Source organism: Nelumbo lutea, chromosome 3 (assembly GCF_056320005.1).
Source record: "Nelumbo lutea isolate HS-2025 chromosome 3, American lotus-T2T, whole genome shotgun sequence".
NCBI lineage: Eukaryota > Viridiplantae > Streptophyta > Magnoliopsida > Proteales > Nelumbonaceae > Nelumbo > Nelumbo lutea.
Genome location: NC_142686.1, coordinates 19,051,539 through 19,074,659, shown reverse-complemented (window position 1 = coordinate 19,074,659; position 23,121 = coordinate 19,051,539). Strand labels below are relative to the sequence as shown.

Below are 23,121 nucleotides of genomic sequence, written 5' to 3'. Positions count from 1 at the left end.
TTGCTGGGCATAGTAAAATAGAGAAGGGTAAAATTGGAAGTTTAAATTATATACGATAATGCCTTGAGAATTTTGATATCTTTAATGTATTTATACTTTTTTCAAAATTAAAGGGAAAGCTTTTATTATCATCAAAATTGTCAAAATAAATAAATAAAGGGAGGTTTTTACAGTTTTTCCTTTTGTAATCTGTTTTGGACATGGTTTTCAAAATCGGACCGAACGGTCAGATCGGAAAACCGGGAACCGGCTAGTGTTTTTCCTAAAAACCGGATTTTCCCTCAAAACCGTTAATTTTAGTCAGTGAACCGTTGAACCAGGTGATTAACCGTTCAAACGGTTTTGACCATTTTTTATTTTTAAATTTTTTTATTTATTCGTCAGAACAGACCGAACATTCAATTCGAATGATCGGACCATTCGACCTAATAACCAGACCCCTAACCGGTTCAGTCTCTGAATCGATTTTAAAAACCATGGTTTTGGATACTTTAAATTCCTAAGAAACACATGATTTGAACGTCTGGGGACATTCGAAGCATGGCTTGGACCCACACGGATCTCAAACCTGATATTATGGATCCCCATACAGCCATTCATCTCAAATTGAAATTTCCAACCCACAATGGATCAATACAGAAGAACGCAAGAGAAAGGTCCATTTCTTCATTTTTCTTTAGGACGACAAAGTAGCCAACCCTTTCACCCTAAATTTCGCTTATCTAATCCTGATCTATTTAAGCTTTACATCAGTTGGGTTGGTCTTATCTGCTTCAAATTAACCTAACTTCCACCATTAAGTTCACAAATTTTAGGGGTGTCAAATGGATTGGATTTGGTCCAATTCGATTCAGTCTAATATAACAAATGGTACAGGTCCAATCCAATCTAATGAATATTTTAGACTATTTTAGACCGTTCAATCTGTTCAAATCTGTTTTAATTTAGATTGATTTCAATCCAAACCTGATCCATTAACACCTATACAAATTCATTACAGATGAATCAGATTCAATGTAATCCAATAAATACTTTGGACCATTAAGTTTGGACTGATTTTGATTTAGACGGGATCCAGCCCAAAACCAGTCCATTTACACCCTACTCACAATCACAGCAATCATTATTTGAATGGCGCAATTAAATCATATACACACTGGAATTACTGTGTAATGCAGGGAGGTGGATATGTGATATGTCATATTCACAACCTAGACCCAACTTTCAAATTGAAGGCTGTGACCCAAAGGAGATATAATTGCACCCCATGAGATGGGCCTATGTCATTGTCAGATAGGGACTCGGAAGGAATCTACATCCTAATGATACTATGTCCTTGTCCATCCTTGACCTTTTTTATAGGCCATGCAAGAGATTCTTTCATTGACATTATAGTGCTACAGTTTAGCAAATATAACATGGCATTGATGTCCCGCCGGTGATCTGACCGGAAGTCGTTATCATCCTTACAAAGACTCAACAAATATGACGTGGTGTCCACGTCTGCAAGTGATTAAACCAGATGTTGCTACCATCTTTACAAACTCCAGGACCGTCCTGAATTGGAAAAGCACAGGAAAGGAAACTGGTCCTATGAATATAATCTAACAAAGCTGCTAACTGCATCATCTTTACAGAATTTTTACATAAAAGGGACAGAAAAGTCCACCTGGTAATTTGATCCAGCTACTCCAATAATGGAGGTTCCAAGGCACACTCTGGTATGCAAGAAGACATGATTTTATCTTATTTTCAACTTAATTTATACCTAATAATTTTTTGGAAGAAAGAAAAGATTTAGGTGGAAATAATAAGAAATGATTTAAGCACCCATAATTTAATAAAGGATAAGGCATTGACTTGAACAGAATAGCAAAATAAGATTCATGTAGTTGGCTCATATAGTTGGGATGAGACTTTGATGATGGCGGTGGTGATAGTGATGATGATGAATTTCTTAGAGGAAAGCAAGTTAAAATTAAACTCGCAACCTCAATATTGTGCTGCAAAGTCACCATCCGGGAATGGGCACAGAATAGAAACATGTACATTTCCAACAATCAACATGTCAGATGTGGTATCATCTACATACACATCAGAACTGTTTGAGATCGGGAATCTGCCACCTCAATATAGGAGACTACAGCCACAACTGGAAACATCTCCCGCACTTGTATGTTGTCATTCATGAGGATGTGTTCTCAATGCGTGACCGTGGTGTCTTATTGGTAAGTGCGGGTAGGGTTCTTGTGGATAGAAGATCTGGACTAATGTTGCAGCACTCCAGAACGCCTTGAGATCTCCCATTTTCTTTAATGCCTAAAATCATAGCCACCCAAATAGTCTCCTATTTTCTTGTTTCTTCGATCTGTTCTAATTAATTAGCATCAGCTTCACAGAGAAAATATTTTTACATCTTAAATTGTTCATTGTTATAATCTTGATGGGCTTAAAAAAAAACACAAAGAATGCTAGATACTAATTCTAAACTACTACAGCTATCTCAAATTTCATTTTCTATCAAGTAACTAATTTAGTCAAACAATCAATCGCCGATTCCCAAAATAAGGAATACTACTGCCATGGACCAAGGCAATGCCGGGTCTGAAGAACACAAAACAACAATACATAATTAAGAAATCTAATCTAAGTATTCTTCTCCTAATAATATTGCCGTTATACTAATTAATAATATCTGATTTCAAGACTTTTGTTGGTCACAAAAATGACAAGCTCCAATATTATACGTTTTGACTTTTGACAATAACTCTTGAAGCAAAAAGTTCATAAGGCTGTGCTGTGTTTGGTTGTAATGCAAATATTTATTTGTATTGATGTAAAATTATAAAGGTGCAAATGATTTGAGTGTAAACTCTGACCTATTTTTGTTTCAAAATTTAGCTCATTTTATTTGATTGCAGTATAAATGAAGCAGATTAAGACATGTAGAATAAAATAAAACCTAAAACAAAATTGAATTTTTTTTTATTTGTATTCCTATGCATCTATACTATGCAAATAAAATTGCACTGCAACCTAATTTACATTAAGAATGCCGCCTGGACGGTAAGGGCAGTAATGCCCATTCATAGAGGGTCCAATTTAATGTTGTAGGGAAAATGTAGCCTAATAATTCTAATTAGACTTATTTTAAGGAGAAGGAAAACCCACCTATTTCTGCCATATCGAGAAATAGGGGGAATTTAGGGATGGGGATAGAACAGGGTGCACGTGAGGTCCATTAATCTTAGGATGAGAGCCTGTGGTGTTATGGGTTTGGCTCTGTACTTTTATATTTGGAGGGACGTCAAGTGACCATCTTAACTTAACAACCATTTGGATCATCACTAGTCCTCACCAATTCTATTTCTATACCTCACTATTCATCCCAACTTTTGCCAAGCGATATTAGCTGTGAAGTGTTGAACTTTTTCCCTGGGTTTAAAATAGGCCCCAGAAAAAAGGAATTATATTGGAGGACGTAGACTAAGTGCCCGTTTGGATGGGCTGAATCACAGCGACTCTTAACTAACTGCACAGACAGCCTGTAAGCTATGTTTGGTGAAAATTTCCCAGAATCAAATCCATTGTCAATCAGCCAATTGAAGGGCTGTCTACTTCAGTCTCTTTGAATAGCTTATCTGGACCGCGCTGCCAAGATTATGACTTCTTTGACTTCTTAGGCAAATTATGCCATTTTTCAACAACAGTTTATATTATCTATATAGCTGAACTGAAAGTAGCAAATTTTTGGCCGCAATATCTCAATCTTTTAGGAAATCTCATTTATATTGAGTATGTAATTAAGATGATGATGATGATGATGATGATATGATCTGAGGACAGATAAAAAATTGGTTTAGGTTAATACTATCCAATAACCTGCTCCAAAATTTGTCTTAATTTTGTTTTGATATCGGATTCAGTCTTCACAAGACCGTATTCACATCATCCTTACAGCCTTTTTTAGCCGTACATTGGGAATTTCTCCATATTTGTATTGTTTTTTTCTTTTTTTAATTCATGAGATATATTCTCAATACACAGCTAAAAAAAACTGTAAAAAACAGTGTGAAGACGGTTTTGTGAGTACTGAATCCGAATTCTACCCTTTCATTCATAGAGACAGAACGATTAGTGTATGGCCCAATTTTGTTTACAAAATTATATCATACTTCATTGTACTACTATTGATGGGCCAGGCTAAGTACACGGTATAAGCCAATACTGGGCTTGAAGGACATGGCTCAGATGGGTTATCAAGGCCCCGACGAAAACATTTGCCTGCAGACAGCTCAGATGGCTAGGTAATACCTCTATCTCTACAGAGTACAGACTCCTAGGGCCCACGGTGAGTTGTCATGTCAAGGGGCCCAGGCCCAGCTGTCTGTAGCACTGTTGTCAGCCAGCCCTTCTTCTTCCTAGCATTCCCCTTGTATCCTTATCATTAATTATGCAATTTGTACCTTGTGCATATATGAAACTGTAGGCCCAGCCTCTCCTTATCCAGCCCAGACCAGACCCATTTTTAGTTGGGCCTGGAACTGGAAGCGAACCGGGCCGTTGACAATCAACCAGCCTTCCCTTTTCTAGCCCAAACCATATATGTTCGTCAATCTTGTTACCCAGGGATTTCTCTACCCAATCCACATCCTGAGTTCTCCTTAATTCATATACAAGAACTTGGAACTCTGTTAGGTGGTTGAATTCAGAGTCAGGAAGCTTAGATGAAGCTACAGAACAGAGCAAGAGCAAATCATTTCATCAAAGACTCTGTGGCCTCAATTCCACAGTTAACATTTGAAGAGCTTTCCTATTAGACAGACGAAGCACATTGATTGAGTGTAAAAGAACTATATATATATATATATTGCTGACATCCAAAACCTGCATAGAATATTCCTGTAAGCTGTAACTGGCTAACTGCACGACGACTGTTGATCATCAGAATTCAGACATGCACAGGGAATGGGCCTGTCACTGGGTGCCCATACACCCAGTAAAGACCATTTAAACCATATGAGGCAACCGTACCGTACAGTTTCCCTTGGAGAGTTGGGAGTCATTGCTCGGTATGTGAAGGAGAGGTCAGAGGCTCTTGAGCGTGGTTGCACCAAATCTCTCACTTGCCACCACTCACCAGCCCTAGCTAGGCCAAGCTACTTTATTATTACTCACCAAACTCTCAAGGCTGCTTTTCGGAGTGCTTTTCTAATGGTCTTTTTGTTGCTTTTTTGCACTTAAGAACCCATAAACAAATGAAAGTACCGTTTGATGAAGCCACTCATAGAAGTGTCTTTCACTTTATAACTCCACTGGCTTCTGTTTTTACGAGAAGCCTTCTTTTTTCTTCCTAAGATGCCCATGTCAAAAAATGAAAATGGAAAGACTTTCCTTTAAAAAGCTGTTGCAAAAAAGCATCTATCCAAATGCTTAAAAAGCACTTTTTTAAATAGGGTTATTTATACATCTCCCAGAATTTCACTTATTTACTAAAACCTACCATCTGGTTTGCATATTATTAAAACACCCTATAGTTTGTAACTATTTATTTAGTATGTATTTGGTTTTGTTCGTGTTTATTGAATAAAGGCTGCCATATAGACACCCCATTAGCAAAAGCCTCCTATGTTTGCACCTCTCTTCAATTAACAACCATTTATATTTTTGTCTCTTTTTGCTGTATGGGGTACCCGAACATGCGGGGGTTCCTTAGAAAATTGCTTTGCCAAAGATCCGTTTAGTGGAAAAAAATCCAAACACAGCCTCAATAGTGTTGTTAGAAAGTGAGTACTATTTACTCTGGCAGAGGATTAAGAAACAAATACCTACTCATCTACTACTTACATTGAACAAGGCTTAAAAAGAACAAGTAACAATATGATAATTAGTTGGGTTTGAAGTTTGAAACAGAGAGAGAGAGAGAGAGAGAGAGAGAGAGAGAGAATATCAGCTCCAATCCCACTCCCACACACACATTCATTTATCTTTGGCTGCTTCAGCCTTCAGCTGCCCTTCCACCTTCACACCTTCAGCAACAGAAAGCAGGCAAAAGCTGAAACCTCTGCTCACACCATTGGCCATTAATAGACAAACAGGTGAGGGTCCGCTGCTTTCCATCTTTCTTAACTTGTCCATTAAGGAATTGAAACCATATAACATCGATTTAACTTCCATGAATGACGCTCTCTTTCCTCACCTGCTTTTATTAATTAAATAATTAAAGAAAAACAAAAACAAAGATAGAGCTGAGATCTGTGAGTTTTTGTGTTCTCTCATATTTAATTTCTTGAACTGGTTATGGCCACATGCAAATCTCAAAAAACCTGCATGAACAGAAACTAACAGTAATATAATGCAAGCCATCTGCAATTGCTTCAGAACAAAAAATATATAAATTAAACAATACAAATTGCAGAACAGTGATGAAACAAAATTTGGAATGAATATAAAATAAAACAAATCGAAAAGCAAAAGCTGCAGCTGTCGTATACGAGTGAAATCCGATCTGAATGTCTGTCTTCGGATCCCGTGAGGAAAGAAAAGAATTAAAGAAACCGTGTGGAGTGAAGCAACAAATAGGAATAGGATACACAGAACTATGGTACCATTAATAGGTTTTGTTCAAATGGCAATAGTTTACCATAAAATCTATACACCGAAATGACGCCTGCTTTGAAGACTGTGATTTCTTCGTGATCTAGAAAAGAAGATCTGGTTTAAATTCAAACAAATGCATTGCTTCTCCGGTGGAAATGGATTCAGGTAGTGTGTGAGCCAGATCTAGGCTTTTCTTGCTCCAATTATACTGAAGTGAACAAGTGCAAGGCATGGTATATATAAGTCGTTACCTTGGGTAGAGATGGGATATCGACGATTAACAAGATCGTTTCATGTTTTCCCACAGCTTTCTTGAGCTTTGTACTGAGATGTGATCGATGTGCTTTGCATCTGTTATTGCTTACAGAGCGAGATATGAGAGAGAGGGGGAGAGAAATCGACCTGAGTACCAAGTTCAAGAAAGCCGTGGAAAAGCACGCTACAATCTTCTTCATGATTTTTCGTCCTTAATTCTCTCTGCATTCACTCTTCTCTCCTTCACTGAAGAAAAATCTATGGAAGGAATAAATTAGAAGTGGGTCTGAGAGGGAAAAAACAATGCAAAAGCATAATGAAAATAAGAAGGAAGAGTAAAAATTGAACAGCAATTGATAAAACCAAAATTTGCAGAATCATCGATAGACCTTCTACGTTATGGAAAAGAGAATAATTGCATTAGATCAGACCAAGTAAATTTCAAGAAGGAAAAGAAAATAAATAAAGAAAACAGTACGAAGTAAGCCAAAGTTGAGCAGAAATCGTAGTAAATAATAGTTTCAAATTCAAAGAGAAAACCAAATTAATCGACAAAGAAAATTAGGAGTCAGAACGAGAGAGCGGCAGCAGCAGCAGCAGCAGCAGCAGGAAAAAATGAATTGGAACAAGCATGGCGAGAGAAATCCAAAATAAATTATATTGGAACAAAAGAGAACGTAAACACAGCAACAAAAGGAGAGAGAGAGAGAGGCACGAACTGAGCGGCTAGCTGCTTAACTGGTTGTTCCACCTTTGGCTTTGGCTTCTTAATAAATATATAAGGTGCCGTTTGGTAAGAAGAGATCTTCCCCATTAGCCCAGATGGTTAAAAGACATTCAAATTTTGGGGTCTAAAACAAAAATGCGTTTGATAAGGGTTATTGGGCTTTTAAAAATGTACTTAGAGGGTATTTATCACATGAAAAGACCATCCAGAAAGTTTCATTTGTATCTTCACAAAACTGAAATTAGACATTTTTATCATTTTGATCTTTTCAGCTTTTTAGTTATCAATCAGAAAAATATAAATAAATGATTCAAGTATACGGATGAATCACACGTGAATTCTAACACTGGGGGCTATCAGGTCAGGTATCAGCTATGGAGGAGAAGTGGGTCAGTGGCTGGTGGAACTCGGAAGAACTGGGCCACGTAGACCATGTTATCTCAGTGAAGTTTATAATTCTTACCACGTGGATGTGGGGTGACGTTGGCTTTGTCATCCACCATTGACAAAAATTCTCTATTATGTTTGGTTTGAAGGAAAAGATAGGGAAAGGAAGGGAAAGACAGGAAAACCAATACAAGCTTTATAAAAGTTTCTCTGCCTTTCCCTACATTTTCCTTCAAATCAAACATAACATAATGATTGGAGACAAAACGAGCCTAGATTGATTGGAGACAAAATCATGCATACCTAATTGGGCTACTTATCACCATTTAACACACCAGTGTTCACTGTGTGCTCTATTGAGGCCTCTTCTATACTGAATACACCTGTGTTTCAGTCATGATAGATAACCCCACCCAGTGTGAATGATTTTGTTTTCGATTCATCCGGATTGCACCGAAACAGCCGGATCCCCACGAATAAAATAACAACGTATTACGAGTTTGTTTGTAGGGTGTCTCCCCACTATAGGAGTGCATTGTACTAAGCACCCTAACTTTCATAATTAGATAGTGTTTGGATCTCTGCACCCATGAATTTTAAAGTAATTTGGATAATAAATGTGTTAAGAGTTCCAAAGTTGGTACCTGTTTCTGTAAGAGTTTTGGGAACCAGTTTCACAAAGAAACATAAGCTGTTGTGATCCAGGATTTAAATTCTCTTATAACCGATTTCCTTCTACCAGAATTTCGAGCTGGGATCTTCCACCAATAAAACACGTTACAACCCTCTACCAATTTCATCTATCACCACACATCTCACCATGAATGGTATGAGATCATGTTGGTAGAAGATTGGAACATATTTTATTGGCAGGTGATCGGACTCCAGAATTTCATACTTCAAAGGGCAAACCCTTTTGTTGAGACAGTCTCAAGTCTTCAAAATATATTTTATATAGAGGGTTTTGCGCAAAGGGAAAACCCTCATGGAGTTGTTGAAATTTTTTTTGAGCACTTCAACAAAGTGAATCGTGTTTAACAGGAATATGCGAAGCTCTTTCTGGGCCCAAAACCAACTTAAAACAGAATTAACTTTAATGGTTATGAAGATTGCTGTGTTAAAAGGGCCAAAATTGTGGATCTTGTGCACCCAAGTTCAATAAAAATTGATGAGATTAAGGCCCAGTTTGCTACCCAAAATAACTCTAGGGCCAGCTTCATCCTCTAACAAGTCCGGTAGACCAGTGACCACTTTGTAAATTGTTACCACTTCAACACAAGACATATGGCAGAAGGAACTCACACCTGGTGCGACATTCTGGCAATGACAAGAATGGGGGAGGTTGAACCGGAAGGCATACTTAGTGTGACATGGGTTTAGGTTAGGTTGACCGGGTCAGCAGTCTTTTATAAGTCCACCCACTTACACCAATGACAACAAATATTATTTGGTGGTAGCAACAAACAAGCCCAGATCTCCTGAAAGCAAAAAACGTGCTAACACCTTGAGAGCATTAGCAATTAAGCATAAAAGCATCCATCCGCACATTGGGAATATCTCCATGTTTCTATATTAAATTCATAAGAAAATAATCCGAATGTACAGCTGGATGCCCTGCTATCAAGTCAAGGTGTTGGCAATGTTTTTGCTTTCAGGAGATCCCGTCTTACACCAAATAACGTCCATAGCAGTTCAATATTGTAAACCCTCATACCTTTTTTTTCTTTATTTAATCCTTTGATAACTCATACGTGATATGAGCCAGGCTTCGGATGTCATGAACCAATATTGGTTTCTATAATAGCCAATGGCCTAGTAGTTGAGATGGGTAGTTGGCATCCTTCCAAAATAGAAGGCATGGGATCAAACCCATGCAACCATAGGCTCTCAGTGAGTCTCACCTGTAGGAATGGCGGGGGAGAGTTCAGGGTGGGGACCATATTCCTCATCCCCAACAATGACTTTGAAACAAATCCACAGTTTCGACCCCAACCCCTACTGAGGATAAAAGTTATCCTCCATCCCCAATCCCCAATGAAGACACATTCCTCCATTAAGACCCAAATCTCCAAAATTTTTTATTAAAAAATATTTTTAAAAATATATTTACCTAAAATAAAAGAAATTTTTAAAATATAGATAATATATTGGGGTCAGGTGGGTAGGGACTTCACTCCCCATCCCCAATTCCTATTATTCCACACCCCTGTCCCCACCCCCCACCAAGGCAATTTCCATTGGGGTTGGGGAGGCCAGGTACCCAACGGGGATGGGGAAAATTGCCATTAAACCCTATTCAACCCTCACCCTTGATTCCCTTATAATGTAAATTATGTAATACCAAAAAGAGGTTTCAATATGAGATATATATATATATATATATACTCCACCACAGTTCCGAGTTATAATTCTCCATTGCGAGACCGAGAATCACACGATAACCCACATCACCTTCATATGCGTAGAAAGTGGAAACCAAGCATGAGGAAGAGGTGGTATATTAATATTTGGCTCATTATCGTCATGTTTTCCATAGAGGATTCAGATTCAGTCCTCTATGAAACCACGGCTTAGCGCTCGTACCCAAATAGCTCACTGACCCGTCCATGTATGTAACACTACACTAGTGCTTGCTCATTTTTTTAGTTGTCTACAAGTCACTCCACAAGGAATGAATAAGAAGTCAGAACAGAAGAATATAAGATAGAGAAACTTAACATAATAAGGGTTAACTCGAACAAGGTCCTGGAAATTTTATAAAAAAAAAAAAGGAAAAAGGCAACAAAAGCTCTAACCTCTAGGCAATCTGACTGACTTCCACTTTTGAAGTCCAGAATAGCAATACTCCTATTACCAGTTCCGGCAACATAATAGAGGTTGAATTTAAGACACTTCTGAAGCACGCGAGATGATGTTGCACAGCACAAATATTTATGACTGGGCAACGGGGGTTTACACGCAGTTGCAGATGAACGGACTGACATGAAAATTCTGGGACTCGTGAGAATTCCCTATAAAATTTTTTAAAACGGAGTAACTTTTCCCTTTTTCACTTTTCGTTTTGGCCTTCATCTAGTAGCAGGTAACAATCCGGCATCATCCAGACCCAGTTGACAACTTACCCACCAAAGAAATGCCCGTGTCATTACAGCTGTGATAAAATGCATTCCATGCTAAGGAAAGTAATACAGACAATGCAATACAATGTGGTCAGTCAGTTGATGTCCCTGCAAAGTGAAAGCCAGGGCAAAGGCTGCCATAACACTTGAAAGACGACACTAGCTTTGTCATACAGTTCAATAATGGAACGGAAACAAAATTGAAATCTTGACCTGCATTATTGTCTATTGAGAACTAAATTCTTGCTCAGAACTTGAACAAAAATCCTGGATCCAAAATTCCCAGATCATCTATAACCAAGGCTCTCGGAGCTGCCGTATTTGTGATGTAATTCAGATGACTCAGTACAAAATACAAAAACTGAAATTTCTTTAGTTCTATGTTGAATAGAAGGCAGAAACAATGCCCCTTCCAGAAACTAGTAAAGCTACTAGAAACAATGAGGCTAGAATAAAACTGATGAACAAGGCCATGCAGGTTAAAGAGCAGCAGGCTGACAAACAATAAACCCCATAAAAATGGATGACCATGGCTTCTAACTTATTCTCCTACCGTCAAGCCAAACCCGAATTTGTAGTCTTTCTTCAAATGATCAATCTGCAAGAAGAATGGTAATTAACAGTTACATAGAAGCTACATAAACAAAGAGCCAGAACTATGACACAATGGGCAAACAAAAAACAGGAAAGCTTTTGCATCTTAATAGCTATTTCTCTTCTTTTTTCTTTGGAGAAAAAATAGTACCACAAAACACGTGAACCACTGAATAAATAGAGTTGTCAATGGATCAAATCAGGATCCTGATCCAATCCAAACCTTGCCAGATCAAGCAGGCTACAGCTCTCTATATGTAGATTGATTTATAATCAGTTTTCAGACCCACCTGCCCAATTGTGTTAAGATTCAAATCTAATAATTTACTATGTGTTATACTATCCATACATCCATCAATAACATAACTTCTTAACTATAAGGTTGTAATGCCAATCTTTTTAGATAATTGTACTAATGAGTATATGAACAAAGTCCAGAGAACTAGTCATATTTGAATTTGATCAGATTAATAATTAGATTGAATTCGGATATAGTTCTATCAAATTTGAAAACAACAAATTGTCAAATGACCGACATTTTTCTGACAGTTCCGCCATCCAATTACCCAACCCTCTAATATAGTGAAATAGATGCATGGTTATGTTCATCTAATTAAGTGGATTTTTTTTTAGAAGAATAGTTCCTACAATTTCTGACAGGCACCACTACATATGTTCCACATCTACAGTAAAAGGTAGAAAAGACATCTTCCTCTCTCTTTTTTCTTTCCTTTTTTTTGGCTTTATTCAAAGAGACTTTAACCGGTTACTGAAATCCATTGTGCAGGACCACAGGAAGAATTTATTAAAAAAGGCCTAAAATAATTCTCACCTCAGCAGAAAGAATAAAATTCAGACCCATATTTAATCGCTCTTCAAGAAAAGCAGCTGTGCAACCATTAGAATCTATCTTCCCCCTCAGACGACACTGCAACAACCACAAGCTTTAGTCAGACAGACACAAAAACCATCATTATTTTCTTTTCCAATAGAGTTGCACTGAGTAACCATTAATTAAATGCAAAGGTGATATGATTTACAAGGCTGTAATTGGATAAGATTCTGATCAAAACCAAATCTGAATTTGATCCAATTAGTAAAAAAATAAATCCATATTCAGTCAGATATAGGGGCCTTGGATCAGATCAGATTCTAATTTAACCCAAGTCTGCTTCATTATTTCTAAAAAAAAGAAAAACAAAAAAATAAATAAATGGTTAATCATTTTTAACTTTCACATATAGAATAAAATTAAATAAAAAACAAATACTGAGTTTACTAATTACAACTTTTATATAATTATATAATTATCCATGTTTATATGTGTGTATATAGTATAGTATACATATTATATGAAATTTAATTGAATTCAAATCTTAAATGAATCTGAAGTCGGATCAGGCATGGAACTTTCAGACTCTGTTGACATCCCTAATTATTTAAATATCATCCAGAATGAATGTAGCGAAATACATGGCTTTCGTGGGTTTAATAGGAATTTAAGATTAAAATCATGTTAGTAAAAGGTTTTAGTACTTATTAGTGATTACTAGATCTGGGAGCAACCACTTTGTGCAAAAAAGCCGATGGTTAGGTCTCTATCCAGCCCACCATCCCAAAAACCTCAGATAGCTGGGACCAACAGTAGGTAAAGGTCTTTTATTAGAGATTATTAGTTACAAATAGTGGCTACAAAAGAAATGTCTCATAACCTTTTGTATAGATCTGGCAGCAACCACCTTGTGCAAAAATGCCAATGGTTAGGTCTCTATCCAGCCCACCATCCCAAGGCTTCAGAGAGCTGGGACCAACAGTAGGCAATGGCCTTTTATTAGAGGTTATTAGTTACAAATAGTGGCTACAAAAGAAATGTCTCATAACCTTTTGTATGGATTTACTTCCCCCAATTGACCATCCATTAACCATTAAAAGAAATGTATCCTCTTTTAGCTCTCCGAAACAAGTCTTAAAAACTTGGGCTTTTACTTGAATAGGGATAAGGAAAAACTCAGTAAAGCCCACATTGATGGCAGCTCAAATCAACTTGAGTGGAGAGTGAACCTTCAGCAATTTTTTGCACAAAGCCACTCAAACTTAAAACTTCATCCTCAGACTTGTCAGCTCTAGGATTTACCATCCCATCAAGGAATGGCCCCTAGAAATAAGTATAATTAAATGTTGATACATAAAGGATAAATACAATTAAGGGGATAAAATATAGGAGTGCTTTCAATTTGCAAGAATAGAAACTTTGATCCTAATAAAAATAGAATGGAAAAACAGGATTCATGTAGCAAACCCCATATAGTTGCGACAAGGCATAGAAGATGATGTGACCTTGGTTCGACATCATAAGAACAAAACTTCGAAACTACCAACTTACCAAGATAAATAAAGATAAAAGAAATAAAAATCCTAGAGATGTATAACTTATAGAATACAACAGAATAGGTCATCATTTTTGTTCTGAAATATTAATGTATTAAGGGAAAAAGTCCACCAAAAACAATAAATATACACCCCTTCAAGGCAAAGCAAACAAACTCATTATATATCTAAATTTAAGTATAAATTTTATATACAAATTAACATACGCTGAATTCATTTTCACCCACCTTTTCTTCCATTGTGCATTTACTAATTGTTTCCCATAGGTTTCAGAGGAGTATGACACCCTAAAGAAGATTTGAGGAAAAAGCATGTGATGCTTTAAAATATAATGATGGAGGTGAGGCTCTAGGTACTGCATACTACTTCACACATATAATTGATGGTATTTTGGGCATAAGCATGTATACAAAGCCCACTAATTTGAAATATATCCACAAATGTTATCATGAATAAAAAACAAACCACCATCATCTTTTGTGGAGCATGTACTTCTTAATTCCCATGACAGAAAGATCAGCACATAATTCATAAAAGAAATAATAAGAACTCCTATTTTATGGTATTGGTGTCACAGAACAAATAAGTTACCTGCCGGAGGATGTAATCATAACCAAAACTTGCTGTAACATCCCGTGACATGTAGTTGTACATGAAATCCGATGCTAGAGAAACCTATATAATACATAGCAATATGAGAAATAATACAAATAGATAGAACAGAGGCCACAAAAGCTTCTATCAATAAGTTGCATCCTTACCTTCTCGGATACTTTCTGAACATAGCTAAGAGCAACCATACCAGTACTGGCAACTTGGCCAGTTGCAACCTGGAGAGGACAAATCAAAGCCCTTCAGTTGGTAATTATAAAAGATGTTGCAACTAAAGAAAACATAAAAAAAAAATGTAACTATTAACTGCTATCGTTTGTCATGTCCCAACCCACAGTCCAGTAGAAACCAAAGTACCAGTAGGAGGATTAAAATTATAAACAAACACAATAACGGAAAATATGAACTGCACAATATACTTCCCCTCATCTAATCCAGATTAAATGCCAAGAATAGATGTATCATTTAGTTGAATAATCTTAGTCTTAGATGTGCACATCAATTAATGTAGAGAAGATGGGTTGAATGGCCCATAGCCCAGAGTTGTTATTTCTTCTGTTCTGTTTTGTTAATGGGCCTTCTCTTATAGGCCTGTTAACATCAATTTTATTTTGTTTAATGAGCTGGCTGCCCAATTAAGAGCTTACTTGTAATTTCTGAAAAATAGTGATTAATTTTTTAATGAAAGGATTAGGGGAAGGAGGGATAGTACGAACAACTCTTCTCCGCACCCTTCTCACAACTGAACCCTTCTTCTTCTTCTTGCTGCTGCTATCTCCTTTGTTTTTCCCCTTCTTTTAATCAGTTTTCTTTCTTTTGGGACCGTTTTTCTTCTATTAATCAAAGAGAACTGGTCTTCGTCCACTAAAATCAAAAAATAAAGAGAAGGGGTTAAATCCCTTAAACCTCCCCTGGGTTTTTTGAAAAAGCCTTACACCTCCCCTGAACTTTGACATGGCTTTTCCCGAGTTTTGGATATAAAGGGACTTATAGATCCCTTCTGTTGGTGTGATGTTAGGAATCAAACAGAAATTTCTGTGTCTTCTTTTCTTTTTGATAGGAAACGGTAATTTCCATTGATGACTTGAAATAAAATTACACATTTACCATCCACAGGATGGATGGAACATCAGAACAAAACCTTAACTTCACCCTGAACTGAGGCGGTGGTAACCAACTTACTTGAACCACAGGAGGGAAAGGATACAGCTATAGCACTTCAATTTCTAAACAAGTCAGCTGATGAGAAGTCCTTGAAGAGATGCTGCACTTCTGACCAATACATAACCATAATGGTGAAAACCTAAACAAGAGCTTCCTTGGATTTTTCTTGCCCTTGGAAGATCCTATTGTGTCTTGGAATTTAATGATAGCATCAGCAATACCCCTAACAGGAACCATGGTGAAGACAAAGGCAACCTCTGTTTTGTCTGTGGAAGACCCCCTAAACACCCCCGGTAGTTTCTAAGGAACTCTTTCTGATCCTTCTAGTCTTGGCTACAGCCAATGTTAAAAATCAAGCTCAACTCATTCGCAATGTGAAATTATTCATCACATACACATCTCAATTGCCCATTTATCCTATTTGCTTTAAGAAATATATTGTATTCCATATTAAAATCTTAGATTACAAGTAGTGAAATGAATGCATTAAAATCTTAGAAACAAGTAACGAAAAGCAGAGGAACCCATCTGACCCTACGATGCCTATTACTAATGATGTGGAATCCTTAAGGAGGAAATTGAATTCCTGTACTTTCCACTTCCTTCCAAGGGAGCAGAGCATTATGGCTCATTCTCTGGCAACTGCTATGAGAGGCTGAAACCCTGAAACAGAGTTTAATTGAGTTGGTTATTCATAAATTGTAATGAGAATACCATACTAGATTTTTTTTTTGGAATTTTTATTGATTTATTTCCTCTTTTTTTCCCAAGAGGGGAATTGGGTGGTCTGGATGGGTTTGGTATTCTATTGTTCGTTCAACTGGGCTCATGAAATTGCAAGGAAATACTAAGGTTACCGGATGGGACCCACTGGGAAAAATGATTAGGCAATCAAGCACAACTGAAGCAAACTTCAGTTGTAACTGCCTTCAGTTGTAACTGCTCACATGAGAAAAGCATTTTTGTGCAGTCATCTTTTTCCCCAGCAAAGCTGTTGTGTGGTCTTACTAAGACCGGTTTTGAAAAGCATAAAAACTACCAGAGAACCAACTTCGAAAAAAGAAAACTAGAAAAGTGGAGGGGAGAGAGAGAGAAAGAGTATAAGAGCTCAGTGCTCTGTGGTTCTGCGGTCTGTGTTCGAACCAGGAAAACAATCAACAGTGTCTTCCTAGCCTCCAAGGTAAAAACGTAAGGTTAAGTTGGGATAAGAAAATTTGTAAATTTTTGTCTGAAAAAACTCATAGGACATAGTGGTCATTTACACTCTTTGTCCACCTAAAAGTAACAGAAGGGGTCAGGGGAGGTTTAAGGGCAGTTCAAATTTCAAGGGAGGTTTAAGGCCTTTTCAAAATTTGCGGGGGAGGTTTAAGGGATTTATCCAAAGGGATCTTTGTGCAAATATTATGTCGATATGGTGAAGGGAATTACAAGCTGTAAAGGAGAGTGTTTGCTGGCAAGAATGGCATAATAAATCAGATTGAGAAGATGATCTCAATTTCAGTGACATTGCCCTGCTGTTCAGCTCCTAAAAAAAGAGCAAATTGAGGAGACGTGCTGACTTTTATCTGCATTTTCCATTGGTTCAATATAACATGGAATGACTACAAAGGGGCTAGTAATTCCCCTTTCCACCAAATTGCAGAATCTGCACCAACTGTACACTTCCACCCTACAATCCAGAGACAGCCTTATGATTTGAGCTTGGACATAATGGGCCAACTAGTTTCTAAGTTTCATAGCATATAAACATGGAAACGGTAATTGGATCAATATTTGTTGCAGTGAATGAAATGGAGGTCCAATGTTTGCTGAATTCCCTTTTTTTTTTTACCAGCTTGCAACAATTACGCTGTGTGGTTTGGTTGAAAACAAGAGAGAAATAGAAAGTTGAGAAACTTATTAAGATTCCAACAGGGGTGGCTAAAAAGTTGGAAAAGCAAACGAGAGACTTTCATTGGGGACCAGGGGAGGAGGAAAAGGATCATAGTGTTGGTGGGAGGTAGTGAGCAGAAGTAAGAAATTTGGAGGTCTTGGCATTGGAAATATTAAGAAGAGAAAATTGGCTCTATTATGAAAGTGGTTGTGGAGGTTCCCTCTAGAAAAAGAAAAGTTGTGGGCTAAGGTAGTCGCTAGTATTCATAGGCTTGCAGATAATGGATGTGATTCTGGGATTCTAACTAGGACTGGAAGAGCTTCACCTTGGAAAGCATTCCAAGCTATCCTACCTTTGTTTTCACCCTGGATCAGGTATGACTTACACTCAGGTAATCTGCACCAACTGTACACTTCCACCCTACAATCCAGAGACAGCCTTATGATTTGAGCTTGGACATAATGGGCCAACTAGTTTCTAAGTTTCATAGCATATAAACATGGAAACGGTAATTGGATCAATATTTGTTGCAGTGAATGAAATGGAGGTCCAATGTTTGCTGAATTCCCTTTTTTTTTACCAGCTTGCAACAATTACGCTGTGTGGTTTGGTTGAAAACAAGAGAGAAATAGAAAGTTGAGAAACTTATTAAGATTCCAACAGGGGTGGCTAAAAAGTTGGAAAAGCAAACGAGAGACTTTCATTGGGGACCAGGGGAGGAGGAAAAGGATCATAGTGTTGGTGGGAGGTAGTGAGCAGAAGTAAGAAATTTGGAGGTCTTGGCATTGGGAATATTAAGAAGAGAAAATTGGCTCTATTATGAAAGTGGTTGTGGAGGTTCCCTCTAGAAAAAGAAAAGTTGTGGGCTAAGGTAGTCGCTAGTATTCATGGGCTTGCAGATAATGGATGTGATTCTAGGATTCTAACTAGGACTGGAAGAGCTTCACCTTGGAAAGCATTCCAAGCTATCCTACCTTTGTTTTCACCCTGGATCAGGTATGACTTACACTCAGGTAATCTCATCCAATTTTTTGAACAGGTTTGGGTTGGAGATTCCCCTTTAAAAGACTAATTTCCAGCGCTATTTTTTTTTATGAATAATAATAAGTTTATTGATTCAGAAGCAACTTTAGAGTGAGTTCATACATCATCCCAACGAAAGGCACGAGCTGCAGCCCCTCCTTGAGTCTTACAAGTAAACTAGGAAAAAAACAATAATCACAACTAAACCCAAAATAAATCTTCCCTATTTACCCCTTGCTTAGCTAACACATCTGACAAAGTATTTGCTGATCTCCCCACCCACTGTATAGTGACCAACATATTCCTTGTCAACCAACTAAATTTCTTCATTTCATTCTTGTATCACCACATAGCCTCTTCAGAATTTTTTAACCAACCCACCACCACTTTGGAATCCCCCTCGATTATTAGGTGTTGTACCCCCAGCTGGTTTGCAAATTGCACCCCTTGTAAAGCAGCTAAGAGTTCTGCCCTGATGGAGTTCCCAATTCCCAAGGGACCTGAGTAGAGCAACAAAATCTCTCCCTTCTCATTTCTCAAAGCACCCCCCACTCCGGATAATCCTGGATTACCCATGCTGCTTCCATCAAAGTTCAACTTTATTGAACCTTCGGGTGGAGGAGACCAGCTTGTAATTGATTTGTCCTTTAAAGATGAGCACCTTGCTACTGTTGACCAATTTCTCCAAAGGTCATTAAAGGAGAATTGATGGAAGAATTCCAAGGTCTTCAGCCAATGTATTGCCCTGTTTAACACAGTCTTTCAAATCTTGGTTGTTCCTTTCCTTGTCTTGAAAAATTCTGAGATTCCTTTCTTCCCAAAGAGTCCAAGTCAAAGCAGCACGAGCACATCTCCACATAATTCTCCCTATTTTTGTAGGCCAATAAAAGGTAGAATGGTTGAAGAGCATGTGAACTTCTGCTCGTAGACTCCAACTACCCCAAAACAACGAAAGTAGCCAAGCCCAAAGGTCTGCAGAAAAGAGACAAGATACTAGTAAATGGTAACAATCCTCACCGAGAGCCCTACAGAGGATACACCAATTAGGAGAAATACAGAGAAAAGGTCTTCTCTTTTGTAGGTTGTCTAAAGTGTTTACTTTCCCATGGAATACTTCCCAACAAAAAGACATAATTTTTGGGGGCACTGGCCTGCACCAAATTTCTTTAGATGGAAAGGGTTGGTGAGAAGAAAGTTGAGAGAAGGACTTGAAGAAAGAAGCACAAGAGAAGGTTCCAATGGGTCTAGGAGTCCAAACTCTCTTATCTGGCTTGGAAGGATCCAAACAAACCTGATTAAGACAACCAAGCAAAATAGAAAGAGACTCAATTTCAGCATCCCTAAGTCCTCTACGAAACCCAAAATCCCAAGTAGGATCTAAGGGTGTTACCAAAGGTGAAACAAATTTTGAGACCACCTCTTTTTTGTACAAAGAAATAGAAAAAAGCAAAAGGAACAAGTCCTTTAACGGTGAGTCTCCTACCCAAATATCCTCTCAAAAAAGAACAGGGTTGCCAGAACGGGACAAGAAAAATAGGATCACTTGGTTAATTGGGAAATTGTGTGCAGAAGTAAAGAAGATGGGGGCTTGGGAATTGGGAGGGTAATTAGAAAGAATCAAGCTCTGTTAGGGAAATGGTTGTGGAGATGGCCTTTGAAAAGAGAGAGATTGTGGCATGAGGTGGTGGGAAGCATTCATGGGAGGTCAGAGAACGGATGGGATGCTGGTGTATCGAGGCAAGCTAACTTAGCAGCACCGTGGAAGGCTATTCACAATACCCTTCCTCATTTCCTCAATTTTATCAGGTATGAAGTTTGTTCTGGCAACCCTGTATTGGTATCCTAAAGACAGACAAATAACAGGTAGGTAAGTTAGCCAAGGTAGCTCTCATTAGGGTAATTATCCCTCCTAAAGAGATATAGTTCCTCTTCCATGAGGCTAATCTCTTCTCAAACTTTTCAATCACTGGTCCAAAATATACTCTCCCTAGGATTTGCCCCTAAAGGAAGCCCTAAATATGACATAGGCCAAGCAGAGGTGGAACACTCAAGACACTCCGCAATAGCCTCGACCTCCCCTACCTCCAAATTTATACCCGCTATGCAGCTCTTTTCCAGATTTATTCTCAAATTAGAGACACTTTCAAATCCTTTTATTATCTCCTTTAGGTTTGCTACCTTTTCACTAATACCTCCTTCACAAAAAATCATTAGGTCATCTACAAACTGAAGGTGGGTGACAGGGACTTGGTGTCTCCCTATTCTCCAACCCCTAATGGCTTCTTCGCTGTCAGCCTTAGTAATGATCCTACTAATCACATCAGCTACTAAGGTAAAAATGAAGGGTGAAAGTGGATCCCCTTGCCTGACACCCCTGCAAGCTGGAAAGAAGTCTCTCACCGTACCATTTACCAGAATAGAGTACTGACAAGTACTGATACACCCAAAGATCCAACTACACCACTTGTCCCCAAGTCCACAGTTTTGCATAACCTCCAATAGAAACTTCCAGTCCACCAAATCATAGGCCTTTTCAAGATCCAATTTACAAATGAATCCTCTTACTAGACCTTTTCATTTCCTCCACACACTCGTTTGCAATTAAGATCTGATCTGTTATTTGTCGCCCTTGAATGAAAGCCCCCTGGGTTTCACTAATGATGGTAGGGAGGACTGTTTTGATTCTCAATGAGAGCACTTTAGCCAGAATTTTATAGATGCTTGTCACCAGACTAATAGGCCTATAATCTTTTGGGTGGTTGGCATCATTCTTCTTAGGTATCAAGGCCAAAAAGGTGGCATTAATTCCAGGGCTTATAGTGTGATTGTCTGCAAATTCTTTAAAGACTTCAGCTAGATCCTCTTTCAACACCTCGCAGCAGTCTTGATAAAAACCCATTGTAAAGCCATCTGGACCCGGAGCCTTGGATCTATCCATTATAAAGACAGCTTTCTTAATCTCTTCTTCCTCGAAATCACTTTCCAGCCACCTTGCCACTCCATCAATTCTTGGCCAATCCACCCTTTCCATGACTGTCCTCTCTCTCAAAGTCCTTCTATAAATCGATTTGAAGTGGTCCACAAATTTTCTGGCTATGTCATCCTGGTTGGTAAACACTTCCTCTCCTATCTCTAGCTTGGTCACAAAATTCTTTCTTCGTCTCCCATTTGCCAAATCATGGAAGAATCTAGTGTTCCCACCGCCTTCCTTAATCCACTTGTGTCTAGATTTTCTATCTCTAACTTTACAAATGAACCTATTTCCACTTTCCTTGAACCCTCAAACTTGACTTCTGGGTTTAGATGGAACTTGGGTCTGCGAAGAGCTATTAGGGACACAAAATTGGACACTACCTTGGCTCTTTGAGGCATCCTTGATGGTGTTTTCTTGGACCCCTTCTCCTTTGAGTCCCTTCACTTGTGCCTCCTTATTTAAAGCCCTGACTCAACCATTTGACCCTTTTGGTTTGTCATTCACCATTAAAGAAGTCTAGTGTCAACCTATCCCTCGAAAGGTTGGGAGTTTTTGTTGGGAAGTTTTTGTAGAGAGATTCAACACAGGTGATTTGCTTCAAAGAAAGAGACCCAATAGATGGTTATCTTTTTTTATCAATCCCAATAGATGTTTATCTCCTCATTGGTGTGTTCTATGTAAGGCTGATGGTGTAGTGATTTAAAAGGCGTGCCTAAGCGTATAGACGAGGCACATTTCAGAGGATGTGTTGCGCCTACGTCCTAGGCGCAACTCTTTCAAAAGGTGCACACCTGGTGCACCTGTGTGCGCTTGGTGCACCTTGCACCTCAGCCCAGGCATGCGCCTTTTGAAAATTTGACGCTTTTGTGCTTTTTTTTTAACTTAGTGGATGGGCCAGGGCTCCGCCCCCGAACCCCCATGCCACGCCCCTCGAGGCAAGTCCAAACAAGTCAATGTTATGGTCTTAAATTCTTAATTCTCATTCCATGGTTTGTCATTCCATGACTTGTTTGGGTTTGTCTCGAGGGGCATGGCACAAAGGCAGCTCGTAGAATCAGGAATGTAATATGTTTTACATCACATTAACTACTTGAAGTAATGCAATTAAGGAAAAAAAGATATGTAGGTTTTACATGCTTGAAAATGTTTTATATGTTTGATTTTATTTTAAAATTCTCATTTAAATATGCTTTACATGTTATATTTATGTATTTTAATTTTAGACAATAGGTTTTTTAAAATATTTATTTTAAAACTTAAGTTTATATTTTTTATTAATATTTTTTTGGCTTTTTTGAATTTTCTTTTTTATCTTTTTTTTTTTGTATTTTTGCACCTTGCTTCAAAAAGGCACATGCCTCGACTTGCACCTTACGCTTTTAAAACATTGTGATGGTGAGTCTAG

General features: G+C 38.0%; 1 protein-coding gene and 1 long non-coding RNA gene across 2 annotated transcripts in view; both read right to left on the bottom strand.

Annotated features, from left to right (window-relative positions):
- Positions 1–5,813: 5,813 nt before the first annotated feature.
- LOC148863368 (uncharacterized) lies at positions 5,814–7,770 on the bottom strand. The gene is made up of 2 exons (XR_016109360.1): positions 7,575–7,770; positions 5,814–6,326 (listed from the first exon to the last, which is right to left on the bottom strand). It is a non-coding gene; the product is annotated as an uncharacterized LOC148863368 (long non-coding RNA).
- Positions 7,771–11,288: 3,518 nt separating this feature from the next.
- LOC148863367 (mitochondrial import receptor subunit TOM40-1-like) overlaps positions 11,289–23,121 on the bottom strand; it is a 28,379-nt gene continuing 16,546 nt past the window's right edge. The window contains exons 8-11 of the mRNA XM_088977472.1: positions 14,832–14,900; positions 14,662–14,745; positions 12,515–12,610; positions 11,289–11,686 (exon numbers count right to left, since the gene is read on the bottom strand). Of these exons, the coding sequence (XP_088833598.1) occupies positions 11,630–11,686; positions 12,515–12,610; positions 14,662–14,745; positions 14,832–14,900 (306 nt within the window). The 3' untranslated portion in view covers positions 11,289–11,629. The remainder of the gene's footprint in view (positions 11,687–12,514; positions 12,611–14,661; positions 14,746–14,831; positions 14,901–23,121) is intronic.